This window comes from Dendropsophus ebraccatus, chromosome 3 (assembly GCF_027789765.1).
Source record: "Dendropsophus ebraccatus isolate aDenEbr1 chromosome 3, aDenEbr1.pat, whole genome shotgun sequence".
Classification (NCBI taxonomy): Eukaryota; Metazoa; Chordata; class Amphibia; order Anura; family Hylidae; genus Dendropsophus; species Dendropsophus ebraccatus.
Genome location: NC_091456.1, coordinates 60,505,109 through 60,518,736, shown reverse-complemented (window position 1 = coordinate 60,518,736; position 13,628 = coordinate 60,505,109). Strand labels below are relative to the sequence as shown.

Genomic DNA, 13,628 nt, shown 5'->3' with positions numbered 1-13,628 from the left:
AAATTTTTGGTAAGGCGTATTAATATTTGGTGGGCGTATGTAGTCAGGGTCCGGGGGCGTATGTAGTCACGGTCCGGGGGCGTATGTAGTCACGGTCCGAGGCTGTAATCACACCCAGAGGGAACGCAAGCCGCCGGATGACGTCACTGGACCGCAAGCCTCCGAATCACGCCCACCTGGGCGTGATTACAGCCCCGGACCGTGACTACATACGCCCCCAGACCGTGACTACATACGCCCCCGGACCGTGACTACATACGCCCACCTTGACTACATACGCCCACCTTGACTACTTACCAAAAATTTACATACAGCGCGTGACCTGAACAAAGTAAGAATACTGTCTAATTGAGGGGGGCACAGAGGTTACAGGGGCATATTTGGGAAGTGTGCTGGGTGATCTACCAGCACATATCCTTAGCTTTACATTGATTTTCTGCGTGATTGGTTCCCTTTAAGGCAAATGCCCTTTATTCTACAATTTTAGAAAAAAAATAAGGATAGTAAAAAACTGAATTATTTATTAAATTATTTATTATAAAGCAGTATGATGAATATGAATTATGCAAAGACAGTATTAGCATAAAAGCCTATAAAGTGAAGTTTTACAAAGATGTGTGAATAAATGGGCAATAGATGATTTACTGTCAAATAGAAACATGTTTTTTTAATGTTTTGTTAGAAGTCACAAAAAGAGATAAAAGAAGCAGATACGTACCAACTCCTTTTTCTTCATACATTCCATAAGAATAATAAAAAGGTGTTGTGCCTGGGTTCGAGTGTAGGTGAAGGTCTTCTGGATAGTAACTAGTAGTTGGTCCCTTAATGATTCATTAATAAGGCTGAAAAGAGACACAAAACAATGTAAATTACTATTACATGGTATAGTGTCCTCTTGCTTCATAGACGTATTTTTTTAAAACCCCATAATTTATGCTCAAAGTAGCAGATGGCATGATAAGGCTACGGTCACATACAGTATGAAATACGGGCGTATTTTTAATGTAAGAATGTGTTTTATTATAATCTGGAGAATTGGGGATTAGTGCACATACAGAAGAGAAAGACGGCCATAATTGAGTACGGCATAAAAATAATGAAAGTTAAATATGAAGATTCCGAGGTCCAGAAAAAAATGTAGATCTCTTTATTTTAGCATATAAAAAAGTAACAAAAAGAATGAAAACACAAATTAAAATAATGAACTTTGTAAAAAAAAAAAAGGCTGTTTCTTCCTATTCATACATTTTCAGGCTCTGTTCTTACACAGTATTTTTGCTCAGTATTTTGGTCAGTATTTTGCAACCAAAACCAGGAGTGAATTGAAAACACAGAAAGGCTACAGTATGTTCACACACTGTTTGAATTGAGTGGATGACCGCCATTTAATGGCAAATAATTACTGTTATTTTAAAAAATAGCTGTTGTTTCAAAATGACGGCAATTATTTGAAATAAAAGTGACACTGTCCCCCCTTTTTGCATTATGACTTCTCTACAGAGGTGTAAAGGGTACATTTAGCTGTTTTCATACCTTGTTTTATATCATACATCATGCTGCTTGTTCCAGTGAAAAGTCATCTTTTATCATCTGCAGATTGTGTTATGTGGGCGGGGCTTCATGGCAACAGTGTCGCTTAGCCCCGCACACAACACCACCGTTGGCACCACCCCTCTATGATGTCAACACATTGGCCACACCCCCTCGAGGCCCATAGTTTTTATTAATATCATATTGGTGTAAGAAAAAAATTTTGATTGCTTTTTATAATTTTTTTCCTGATATATAATTTTAAAAAATCAGAAATCCTGGTGTTTTTTTCCGTTTACGCCATTCACCGTGTGGGAACAAATTTGTTATAATTTAATAGATCTGTCAATTCCGCATGCTACAATATATATGTTTATTTATTTATTTTTACATATTTTTATAATGGGCAAGGAGGTATTTTAAAATTTTATTTGGGGGGGGGGTTACTTTTTTAATGACACTTTTTTTACACTTATTTTTTACTGTAAAACATGCAATAATTAGATGTCAGAACCTTATCCATGCAATGCCATAGAATAGCATAGATCAGTGTTATCGGTGATCTGTGCATAGAGCCTGCCTGAGAGCAGACTCTATACATAGATGGCTGATCCGACAGAACGAAGGTAAGTGATTGGGACCCCCACAGCCATGCCTGGTCCCGATCAGTCAGTGACAGGTGCTTGTCCTGTCACTAATTACCCTAAACACGGCTATAGATTGCTGCATTTAAGGGGTTAATGATGGTCATTATCTCCGGCTGTGGACACACTGATGTGTGTGGGTCCGCTCTCACTGCAGTGTTCCCACACACATCAAAAGCCCTTTCACTTCAGGAACATATATATACGCTCCTGCTGCAATGTATATATACGTACAGTATTGTGGACGTGAAAAGGTTAACGATGAACCTTATGGGATGGGGGGAGTGGATTTTTTTTGTCTATTCTCTAGGCGTAACACAGTAAGTTACAGAAACTGTAATTTCAAACAACTTTGCAGAAATCAATAGTAAAAGCGAATATAGTCAACTCTGCAATAGGTCTTATTAAGCAAAAGAGCTTCCTTCTGTACTTACACAGATGATATGCCCTGCGGATCCGGTGTAGCCTGAAGTAGGATCCAGAGTAAATGTACCTGTTTACTGTAGTCAGCAAACTCTGGTAATACTAAAGACTTTGCTGATTTAGAAATATTATTCACATAGAACCAAGGGGTGCAAACTGTACTTTTATTGTTGTTCATGTGGGTGGATTTTGAATTCTCCTTTGAGACTAAACTGATCATTGATATATATGGAAATAGGTTTGCTATACTAACCTTACTCATCTATATAATTTAGTAAATTATTTACTAAGCATTTCAGAACTGCAGTTTCTAGAGAAAATATTCTTCTTGCATTTTTCATGGTTTCACTGTGTCCCAGATTTCACACACCAAAGATCTTAGAGGAAAAGTACAGGCTTATGCATAAGTCATTTACTGTAGTTTCTATGTCTCCTGACCAGTCATTGTATTTACAGCAGTCTGTGCTTTGAATATTCTTTAGACGCTACCAGGGGGGATGTATGGCAGAATACAGCAGTGACAATCCAGTAGGGCAACTATCTAGAACTTCCCTCATGACAACCCTGGGGAACTGTTTAATACCTTCAACTTCTTTCTGCCTCCCCCCTCAACTTTAACCCCCCCCCACGTCTCTCATCTTTGCCACATTCTTCAAACAGAAAATTGATGAGATCAGAGAAAAATTCACCTTACAGTCCTCTCAGCTCCACTTCATGCCTGTTCAGTGCTCTTCCCCACTAACTCCCCTCTCCACCATTTTTGAAGAACGCCTTTCCAAACTACACTTCACATCACACCTCACCACCTGTGCACTTGACTCAATCCCATCTCACCTTATTCCTAACCTTGCATCAAAATTTGTCCCAGCACTAAGCTATTTCTTCAATCTATCACTAACATCCTTCCCTCTCCATATAAACATGCAACTATCACACCAATCCTAAAAATCCATCCCTTGACCCTGCCTCCTTGTCCAGCTACCACACCATCTATTTTCTCCCCTTTGCCTCAGAACTCCTTAAACAACATGTCTACCTTGAACTGTCTTCCCACTTCTCGACCCCCTGCAATCTGGTTTCTGCCTCCCTCACTCCACAGAAACTGCACTCACCAGTGGTTTCTGGTTAAGTGGTTAATGACCTGCTAACTGCCAAAGCCTCACGCCAATACCTTGTGCTCCTTCTCTTTGACCCATCTTCTACCTTTCACACACTTGACCATTGCTTCCCTTTACAAACTCTCTCATCCCTTGGTACCACCAGACCACTCCTGGATCTCCTCTTACTTTTTCAACTACACTTTTAGCAACTTCTACTTCTACACCCCCTCCTCTCCTCCCCCCCTCACTGTTGGTGCCCCCCAATACTAGAATCCTACAGCTTCAAGTACCACCTCTGTGCCGATGACACTCAGATCTACCTCTCCGGACCCGATGTCAATTCTCTGCTATCCAGAAACCCAGAGTGTCAATCATGATCAATGGCTGCACTCTGTCAACCGTTCCCCAAGTCTACTGCCTTGGGGTCACCTATGATTCTACCCTGTCTTTTAAACCACACATTCAGACCCTGACTACCTCCTGCCGCCTTCACCATAAAAACATTTCCCGAATTTCCTCTTTTCTCAACCCTGACAAAACTGCTGGTACATACTCTCATTATTTGTTGCTTGAACTACTGCAACATCATCCTCTTTGCCTACCATTAAACACCGTTGCACCCCTTCAGGCAATCCTTAACTCTGCAACACTACTAATTCACCCCCCCCCCTCCCTCTGCCACTTCACTCTGCTTATCCTTTAACTGGTTCCCAATTGCCCAACAAATTAATTTTAAATTGTTGACTATGACATACAAGGCCATCCACAACCTGCCCCTTCCATACATCTCTGACCTGATATCCTGCTACTGTCCCTCATACAACCTCTGACCCTCTGATGACCTCCTTTTGTCCTCCCCCCTTCTTCATACCTCACAGAACTGGCTCCAATATTTTGATTGAGCCTCCCCCATACTCTAAAAACTCTTTACTTTGACACATCCGGCCCTCTTCCACCATGAAGACCTTCAAAAGCAACTCTTTAAACTAGGCTACAACCCACAATTATTCTGCACCAAACTTTGACTAGCTGCCCCCTTTACCTTCTGTCTCCCTTCCCATTACCTTGTACAGTAGATTGTAGGCCCTCGTGGAGGGTCCTCCTTCCCTATGTACCAGTCTGCCATTTACTTTATTTATGTAATGTGTATTGGTTGTGGAATGTTCTGTTTGTCACCCCTATCGCTTGTATACTGCTCTGGAATCAAGGGCGCTTTAAAAATAGTAATAACTAGAGATAAGCGAACCTCGAGCATGCTCGAGTCGATCCGAACCCAAACTTTCGGCATTTGATTAGCGGTGGCTGCTGAAGTTGGATAAAGCCCTAAGGCTATGTGGAAAGCATGGATATAGTCATTGGCTGTATCCATGTTTTTCAGACAACCTTAGAGCTTTATCCAAGTTCCGCAGCCCCAGCTAATCAAATGCCGAACGTTCGGGTTCAGATCGACTCGAACCCAAACCCGGTTCGCTCATCTCTAGTAATAATGATAATAATAATAATGATAGTATGGAAGCTGCCACCCTTTAACAGGTTTAAATTAAAAAAAAAAATCAGCAAATGAACTTTTTATTTTATTTTTTAATTTCTGGAAGAATTTTTCTCTAAAAGACGCTGTAGGATCTAGGAAGTTTGTGACACCAGTAGAAATTGTTTTTGCACATACGTTTTTTCCAATTTATTTATCTTATGATCAAGCTTTATTTCACAGGGGATTTCATTTCTTTTTATTGTTTTCACATTGATCAGATCCCTAGTTTACTGGTTTCAGCTGTGTTTGTCATGTACTTATTATTTCAGCAGAATGGGAAGCAGCAAGGCAGCAGGTGGTAAGTTGCAAAATACAGTCTCCAGGATCCTGCGGTGGAAACATTTTGAGCATAATACTTAGCCTCATAGTAAGTTACCCTTCTTCCTCCATTTGGATTAATTTGAGCAAGAAAACACAGCGACATATGAGATCCGTATGAGGGTAATAAAGATCTACTTTATGTGTATTGAGACTGAATAATGAAAGAAAAATGGGGGATATTATTTGAAGTTTGGAGTAAAGAGAAATATGTCACCATACCGATTCCCACCATCTCTGTATTGATGTAATATGGCTGCATGTGGGGGGGAGGGGCACAAAAGCCCGGACTAACAGCTGGCCCTTATATGGGGGCATGTGGCTGCTTTAGGGTGCGTTCACACCTACAGGATCTGCAGCTGATTTTCTGCAGCAGATTTCAGTTAAATAACTGAACACAGCATCAAATCTGATGCTGTGTTCAGTTATTTAACTGAAATCTGCTGCAGATCCTGTAGGTGTGAACGCACCATTAGGGGGCACACATGTCTGGAAGTACATATGAACTACATGGAACTGCCATTGGATTTGTGGTAATCCCAATAGATATATACAGGGCAGGTTGCCTATTTCTTTGACTTGGGGTAGGCTCCTCCAATGGCAGATTAAAAAAAACTAAAGAGGACTATTTGTAAAGTTGTTGTTCACTCTGTCAAAGTGGACCTCCACTTCGGAACACCATTTTTTTTTTACTTTGCATAGGGTTTATCTGCATAATAAAGTTAAGATTGTGTAAATTTATGTCCATATTCTAGTCCAGAGCCATTTTTCCAGATCAAGCTTTAGAACTGAAGTTGCAGTCTCAAAGATTTCTGCATTCATGTATCCAGCTGAGGAGTCATCCGTTGCAGTTGATCAGTATTTTCTGTCCATCTAATTCATCCAATCCATCTAAATCTGTTCTAATATGTATTGCACAATATCACCAAACTATTGGTCACAGTATTTCTGTAATGCTCCACAAAGAACAATTATTTTTCTTTGTCCATTAAATTCCCAAGTAATTGCTATATATACGGTAATTTATTTCCATTGTGTGTTTTTTTTCTTTTTTTTTTACTTTAGTCTTTCACAGATACATGTATAGTTTCTTCCCAGTTTTTGCCTCAAATGGGTACTGTCATTAAAAAAACCTTTTTGACATGTTCCAGGGAAATCTAAATACCAAAAAGAAAGAAAAAAAAAAAAAAACACAGGAGGAGATTTACTCAGGTGTCTAATTTGTGCGACAATTCTACTGGGAAAACGTGTTTAATTACTGCCAATATGTTGTGTGTTATTTATTATGAAGTCGCATTGTCTTTGTAAATGCATTTAAGTAAAAAGTTGCTAAATAGTCCCAAACAAATTCACCTGGTACTGACCAGACGTAGGCCTGCACCAGTTTGTGCTAGTTTAAAAAGTCGCAAATGATAAATTGGGCGCTAAGGTTATGTTCACACTACATAAGTTTCGTATTAATCATGGCCGTTGTTGCCGATTTACAACAACGGCCATGATTAATACCAATCTTATGTAGTGCTGCCGTCCATTGAATTCAGTCCGAAGTGTATACACATAGTATACACTCCAGCTGGGATCTCTAGCGGCGCCACAAAAAACTGACATGTCAGTTTTCTGCAGCCGCTATTCATTGAATAGCGGCTGCAGAGAACCAGTCAATTCACACTCCGGCTGCACACTCCATTGTGTGTATCGGGGAATTCAAATGCGAATTCAGCAGCAGTGAAGATCATTACTGACTAGGATGATCTTCTCTAACACTATCCATTCTGTTACCTGGCCGTCACGGAACGGCCAGGGTCTTACAACATGCGAACATGGCCTAAGGCTAGGTTCACACTGCGTTTTTGCAATCCATTTTTTTCATCCGTTTTTTGCAAAAAACAGATGAAAAAAATGAATGCATTTGTGTGCATCCGTTTTGATCCGTTTTTTTCTATTGACTTCCATTGTAAAAAAATAAACAGATCAAAACAGATCCGTTTTTTTTACGGACACAAAAACGTAGTTGACACTACTTTTGTGTCCGTTAAAAAAAACGGATCCGTTTTGATCAGGTTTTTTTTTTACAATGGAAGTCAATGGAAAAACGGATTAAAACGGATGCACACAAATGCATCAGTTTTTTTCATCCGTTTTTCATCCGTTTTTTTGCAAAATTTTGGGGTGAATACTCAAAATATTCCTAACTATTGTATGTAACATAATATTATTTCATTTCTAGTTATGCCCCTGGCTGTGACATGTCAAAAGTGTTTTCATAGCAACCCTAGGCATAAATAACAGAATCACCACATGAAATCTCCGCTAATACACAAATCACATATAAACAATATTTGTCTTAAAGCTGAACATTATGGCTTCATAAAATAAAGCTCTTACAAAAGTAAATGATTGTATTGAATGACAAGCTTCACTGGATCAGGTAGAGGAAAAAAATGTAGAATTCCATAAATTATGGAATCTCCTGGATGTCATGTCTGATCTCCTGGGACACAGAGATTTCTTTCTTTATTTAAAATGTAAATGTAATATTGTGCAAAACAAGATCACAGAAAAGGAGGAGAATAAAGAAGGAAGAAGGATTCTATTATTTGTGCATTATCTATGTTGTGTTTCTTTATTGCTACTTCTCATGTAACCTTACAGAGGAAGTATTTTCTATTTTTATACTATCGTGAATGATTTTAAACTAGTACAGACCATAGGATATTGTTACCATATAACAATGCTGTCAGTCATCCTTAGTTATATTTTGCTGTTATTGATTCTTTTTCTTCATGTTTCATACTTCGTTGATAAAAGTCTAATCATTCTTCTTTAAAAGCTACCAACATTTTTATAATTTGTGGGCAGTTAAATCTTTCCTGTTTTTTTTTTGTTTTTTTTTGTTCTGTTGTTTGCTTAAGTTTTATAACCTGCAACATCTGAAGTTTGCTATCACATCCTCTTATACAGTACAGTGAATACACTTTGAGACAATGACCGGAAATGGCGGCAAAAAGGTTAAGGTATTTTGTAAGTCCCATGAAACACCATCTTCTCTTCCTCTGGTAATGTTGCTCCATTGATTTTTATTTTTCTAAAGTTGAGGCAATTGCCCTAGTGACATAAGATTTTTTTTAGTTTATTTAGGTATTTCTGATGTCTTACAACATAGGTTCAAAAGCGTTAACAGAATGTGACCAGCCCTGTGGTGCATTAACGGAGAAGTCCAGCAAAATTTTTTATTAAAGTATTGTATTGCCCCCCAAAAGTTATACAAATTACCATTATACACTTATTACGATAAATGCCTATAAAGTTTTTTTTCCCCTGCTCTTACTACTGCATCAAGGCTTCACTTCCTGAATAACATGGTGATGTCACGACCCGACTCCCAGAGCTGTGCAGGCTGTGGCTGCTGGAGAGGATGATGGCAGGGGGACACTGAGGGACACAGGGCACTGGAGGGACACTGGGCATCCCTCTGCCATCATCCTCTCCAGCAGCCACAGCCCGCACACCTCTGGGAGTCGGGACATGACATCACCAAGTCATTTTTGCCAGACTTCTCCTTTAACCCCTTAAGGACAGAGCCTGAAATGGCCTTAATGACAGAGACAAATTTTATGAATATGACCTGTGTCACTTTAGTCATTAATAACTTCGGGATGCTTTTACCTATCTGGCTGATTCTGAGATTGTTTTCTCGTGACATATTGTACTTTACATTTCTGGTAAATTGGAGTCGATACTCATAACAAATCTTTATGAAAAAAACCCAAATAATGTGAAAAAATGTGAAAAAATGCATTTTTCCAACTTTGAAACTTTTTTGCGTATACAGAAAGTGGTTATACCACATAAATTATATATTAAATAGCATTAGCAACATGTCTACTTTATGTTGGCGGCATTTATTAAACTATCTTTCATTTTTTTTAGACAATAGGGAGCTTAAAACATTAGCAGCAAATTTCCAAATTTTCTGTAAAATTTCTAAATCAGATATTTTTAGGGACCTGTTAAGGTTTTAAGTGTATTTGAGGGGCCTGTATGTTAGAAAGCCCCACAAAGCACCCCATTTCAGAAACTGCACCCCCCAAACTCTGCAAAAGCATATCCAGAAAGTGTTTTAACCCTTTAGGGGAGTCACAGAAATAAAAGCTAAGTGTGTAAAGAATTTGAACATTTTAATTTTCTGTGCAGAGATTTTATTGTAATCCAATATTTTTCATAATTATAAACCTATTACCAGATAAATGCACCCCAATAATTATTGTCCCGTTTCTGCAGTTTATAGAAATACCCCATATGTGACCCTATTGCGCTATTTGACGCAACCACAAGCCTCAGATATAAGGGAGCGCCTAGTGAATTTCAAAGCCTCCGTTATATTTGGTCATTTTTGACTGTACCACTTCAGGTTGGCAGAGGCTCTGGGGTGCCAAAACCTATAAAACACCCCTAAAGGGACACCATTTAGAAAACTACACCCCTCAAGGAATGTAACAAGGGGTGCGGTGAGCATCTGGACCCCACAGGTGCTTCACAGATTTTCCAAACAATATGGTGTGAAAAAAGAAAGATTTATTTTTTACACTAAAACGTTGTTCTAGCCTTCAATTTTTCATTTTCTTGAAGGGATAAGAGGCAAAAAAAGACACAAAATGTGTAGCGCAGTTTCTCCCGAGTACGGAAATACCCCACATGTGGACATAAAGTGCCAAGCGGGCGCAGGACGAGCCTCCAAAGGGAAGGAGCGCCAATTGGCTTTTGGAAGCTGAATTTCACTGAAAAGGATTTCAAGCGCCATGTCGCATTTACAGAGCCCTCGTGCTGCCAAGACACTGGAAACCCCCCACAAGTGACCCCATTCTGGAAACTACATGCGAGCATATGGACCCCACTGTTGACGGGCACAAATGTGGAACAATGTGACGTAAAAGTAAAAAATTTCATTTTTTCACTTTCATGGCACAAATGTGCCCGTCATCAAGGGGTCCATATCCTCACTACACCCCTTGTTAGATTCCTTGAGGGGTGCAGTTTCCAGAATGGGGTCACTTGTAGGGGGTTTCCAGTGTTTTGGCAGCACGAGGGCTCTGTAAATGCGACATGGCGTTCATCATCCATTCTAGCCAAATCCAACCTCCAAAATCCAAATGGCGCTCCTTCCCTTGGGAGGCTTGCCCTGCGCCCACATGGCGCTTTATGTCCACATGTGGGGTATTTACGGACTCGGGGGAAATTGCTCTACACATTTAGTTTTTTTTTCCTCTTTTAACCCCTTGTGAAAATGATAAATTCAAGGCTAAACCAACATTATAGTGTAAAAAATGTAATATTTCATTTTCACGCCACATTGTTCCACATTTGTGCCAGTGGGGTCCATATGCTCACTACACCCCTTGTTACATTCCCTGAGGGGTGCAGTTTCCATAATGGGGTCACTTGTGGGGGGTTTCAACTGTCTTGGCAACACAGGAGCCTTTTGAATGCAACATGGCCCCTCGAAATCCATTCCATCCAAATCCAGCCTTCAAAAACCAAATGGCGCTCCGTCCCTTCGGAGGCTTACCCTGCACCCGAATGGCGCTTTATGTACACATGTGGGGTATTTCCGTACTCAGGGGAAATTGTGCTACACGTTAAATGTTTTTTTTTATCTTTTAACCCCTTGTGAAAATGAAAAAATCATGACAAGATTAATGATTTAGAGTAAAAATTTTACAAAAATTACACTAAATGTTGGTCTAGCCTTGATTTTTTTCCATTTCCACAAGGGGTTAAAAAAGAAAATGAACACAAAACGTGTAGGGTAGTTTCCCCTGATTAAGAAAATACCCCACATGTGGGCATAATGTGCCATATGGGCACAGGGCAAGCCACCAAAGGGACAGAGCGCCATTTAGAGGCTGGAATGGAGGATAGAGGCCATGTCGCAATTACAAAGCTCCTGTGCTGCCAGAACAGTAGAAACCCCCGACAAGTGACTCCATTCTGGGAACTACACCCCATAAGGAATCTAACAAGGGAAGCAGTGAGGATATGGACCCCACTGGTGACGGGCACTTACGTAGAACATGTGCCGAGAAAATAAAAAATACAATTTTTTTCATTTTCACGTCCCAAATGTGGCCGTCACCAGGGGGCCATATCCCCGCTGCCCCCCTTGTTAGATTCCTTATCGGGTGTAGTTTCCAGAATGGGGTCACTTGTGGGGGGTTTCTACTGTCCTGGCTGCACAGAGGCTTTGTAATTGCATCATGGCATCCTCTAATGGGAATGGCGGCCATACCTACTTAGCTGGGGAAAAGGGACAATTCTAATTTATTTGGGGGTATTAGGCCAATTATTAGTTTATAAGGTTGGAAATGACAGGTGTCCATCAAACTCAACCTGTGTTGATCCAGAGGAAGGCAAAACCCCCTCGTGAGGCAGACGACAGTAGCCTCATCACAGGGGGAAAAATCCTTCACGACTCCATAATGGCGATCAGAATAATCCCTGGATCAACGTGACCCCTGAAATAGGAATAAGGGACAGAATTTAGATAATGTAGAACCCCAGTGACGTGTGGTGCGCCTTGAAGCGATCCAGTATGCAGAGGCCGGGGTGATCAGGACAGGTGTCACACGGGAAAATGGTGTCCTTCCTGATCCCCCTGTTACGCCACACTCTGCACTTCTTCTGGGGTCTCACGTTCTCCAGTGTGGGGGACGTCACCTGGAAAATGTTGCCCTGGTGCGATACGGGGTCCTTCATATCCAGAAGCACTGGGTCCGCTCCATGGCTGCGAAATATTAGGGCTCTATTACTACTTCTGATATGTTCGGATCGTGCCGCAAGCTACAGGGCAGCGAGGGACTGGAAGAGGGGGTGCTGGTATAAAAGTTATCCCCGTACAGGTGGTAACCTTTATCCAGCAGTGGGAAGATCAGTTCCCGGACGATCTTCCCACTTGTTCTGAGGTTGGGGGGGGAGGGGGCATCTGGGGGCATCTGGGGCTGGATTCGGGTGTCCCTTCCTACATACACTCTAAGGGTACGTGCACACTGCGGAATCGCAACAGATAACCCTTTGTGCATTCCGCAGTTGGCACCCGCCGGCGGACTGATGCAGGCGCACGTCTCTGTCCGTGTCATAGACTCCATTCTATGCACGGGCGGATTCCGCTCTCCGTCCAACGTGTTCATTCTTTGGACGGACGATGGAATCCGCCCATGCATAACATGGAGTCTATGACACGGGTGGAGACATGCGCCCGCATCAGTCCGCCGGCGGGTGCCAGCTGCGGAATGCACAAAGGGTTATCCTTCGCCATTCCGCAGTGTGCACGTACCCTAAATCTGTAAGTGTACCCTGAGGTACGCTCACACAGTTTGTAGAATTTCACACCATACCGTCATCTCTTATTGGGACGGTACTGGCGGAAAAGACGTGTCTGGGGGGCAGCGTACGCTACGCTACCCCCAGACACGTCACTGGATGATGAGGATGATGAGGATGAATGGAGGAAAGAAGGATCCCCCCCATTCATCCTCACTGGCTGTTTTGGTGTCGGAGGCAATAACATATGCGTCCGACACCGAAAACACCCTGGGGGTCATCTTTATATGGGGACTAGTATATGGGGTATGTAGTGGTGTAGTGTCAAACTTTATTCAATGTAGTGTGGTGTAATGTAGTGTTTTTTACGTGTTTTTTTACAGTAAGTATAAAAAAAAAACCTACGCCAACAAAGGAGTTGCTGATAAATGCCGCACTTATGTGTGGCACTTATCAGCAGACCGTGGCAGTAGAATATAGAAAAAAAAACACCCTACGCCAAAAAGGAGGAGTTGCTGATTAGCAGCGCACTTTCGTGCGATGCTGATTAACACTCAGCGGTGATAGTGTGCGGAAAATAGAAAAAAAAAAATTTGAAAAAAAAAAACTTTCTACATTCTGAACATCCCTGTAGCTGCTGATAAGTGTATTACACATATCAGCCGCTAGAGGGCAGCAGAGCGCAAAATACGGAAAAAGCCGACGCTGGAGCCGAAAATAGCCGAGAGAAGCCGAACGTGACGTCACGGAGGAAGCCGAAGACCC

The 13,628-nt window shown here is 41.3% G+C and overlaps 1 protein-coding gene across 3 annotated transcripts in view; it reads right to left on the bottom strand.

The window, feature by feature from the left end:
• Nucleotides 1–13,628, bottom strand: part of TRPM3 (transient receptor potential cation channel subfamily M member 3) — a 147,714-nt gene that overhangs the window by 109,495 nt on the left and 24,591 nt on the right. For 2 of the 3 annotated variants that reach the window (XM_069961856.1, XM_069961857.1), the window contains exon 6: nt 719–842. In XM_069961856.1, coding sequence (XP_069817957.1) covers nt 719–842 — 124 coding nt within the window. Of the gene's footprint in view, nt 1–718; nt 843–5,768; nt 5,849–13,628 lie in introns of those variants that run through there. The other variant, XM_069961858.1, reaches the window with a different exon arrangement.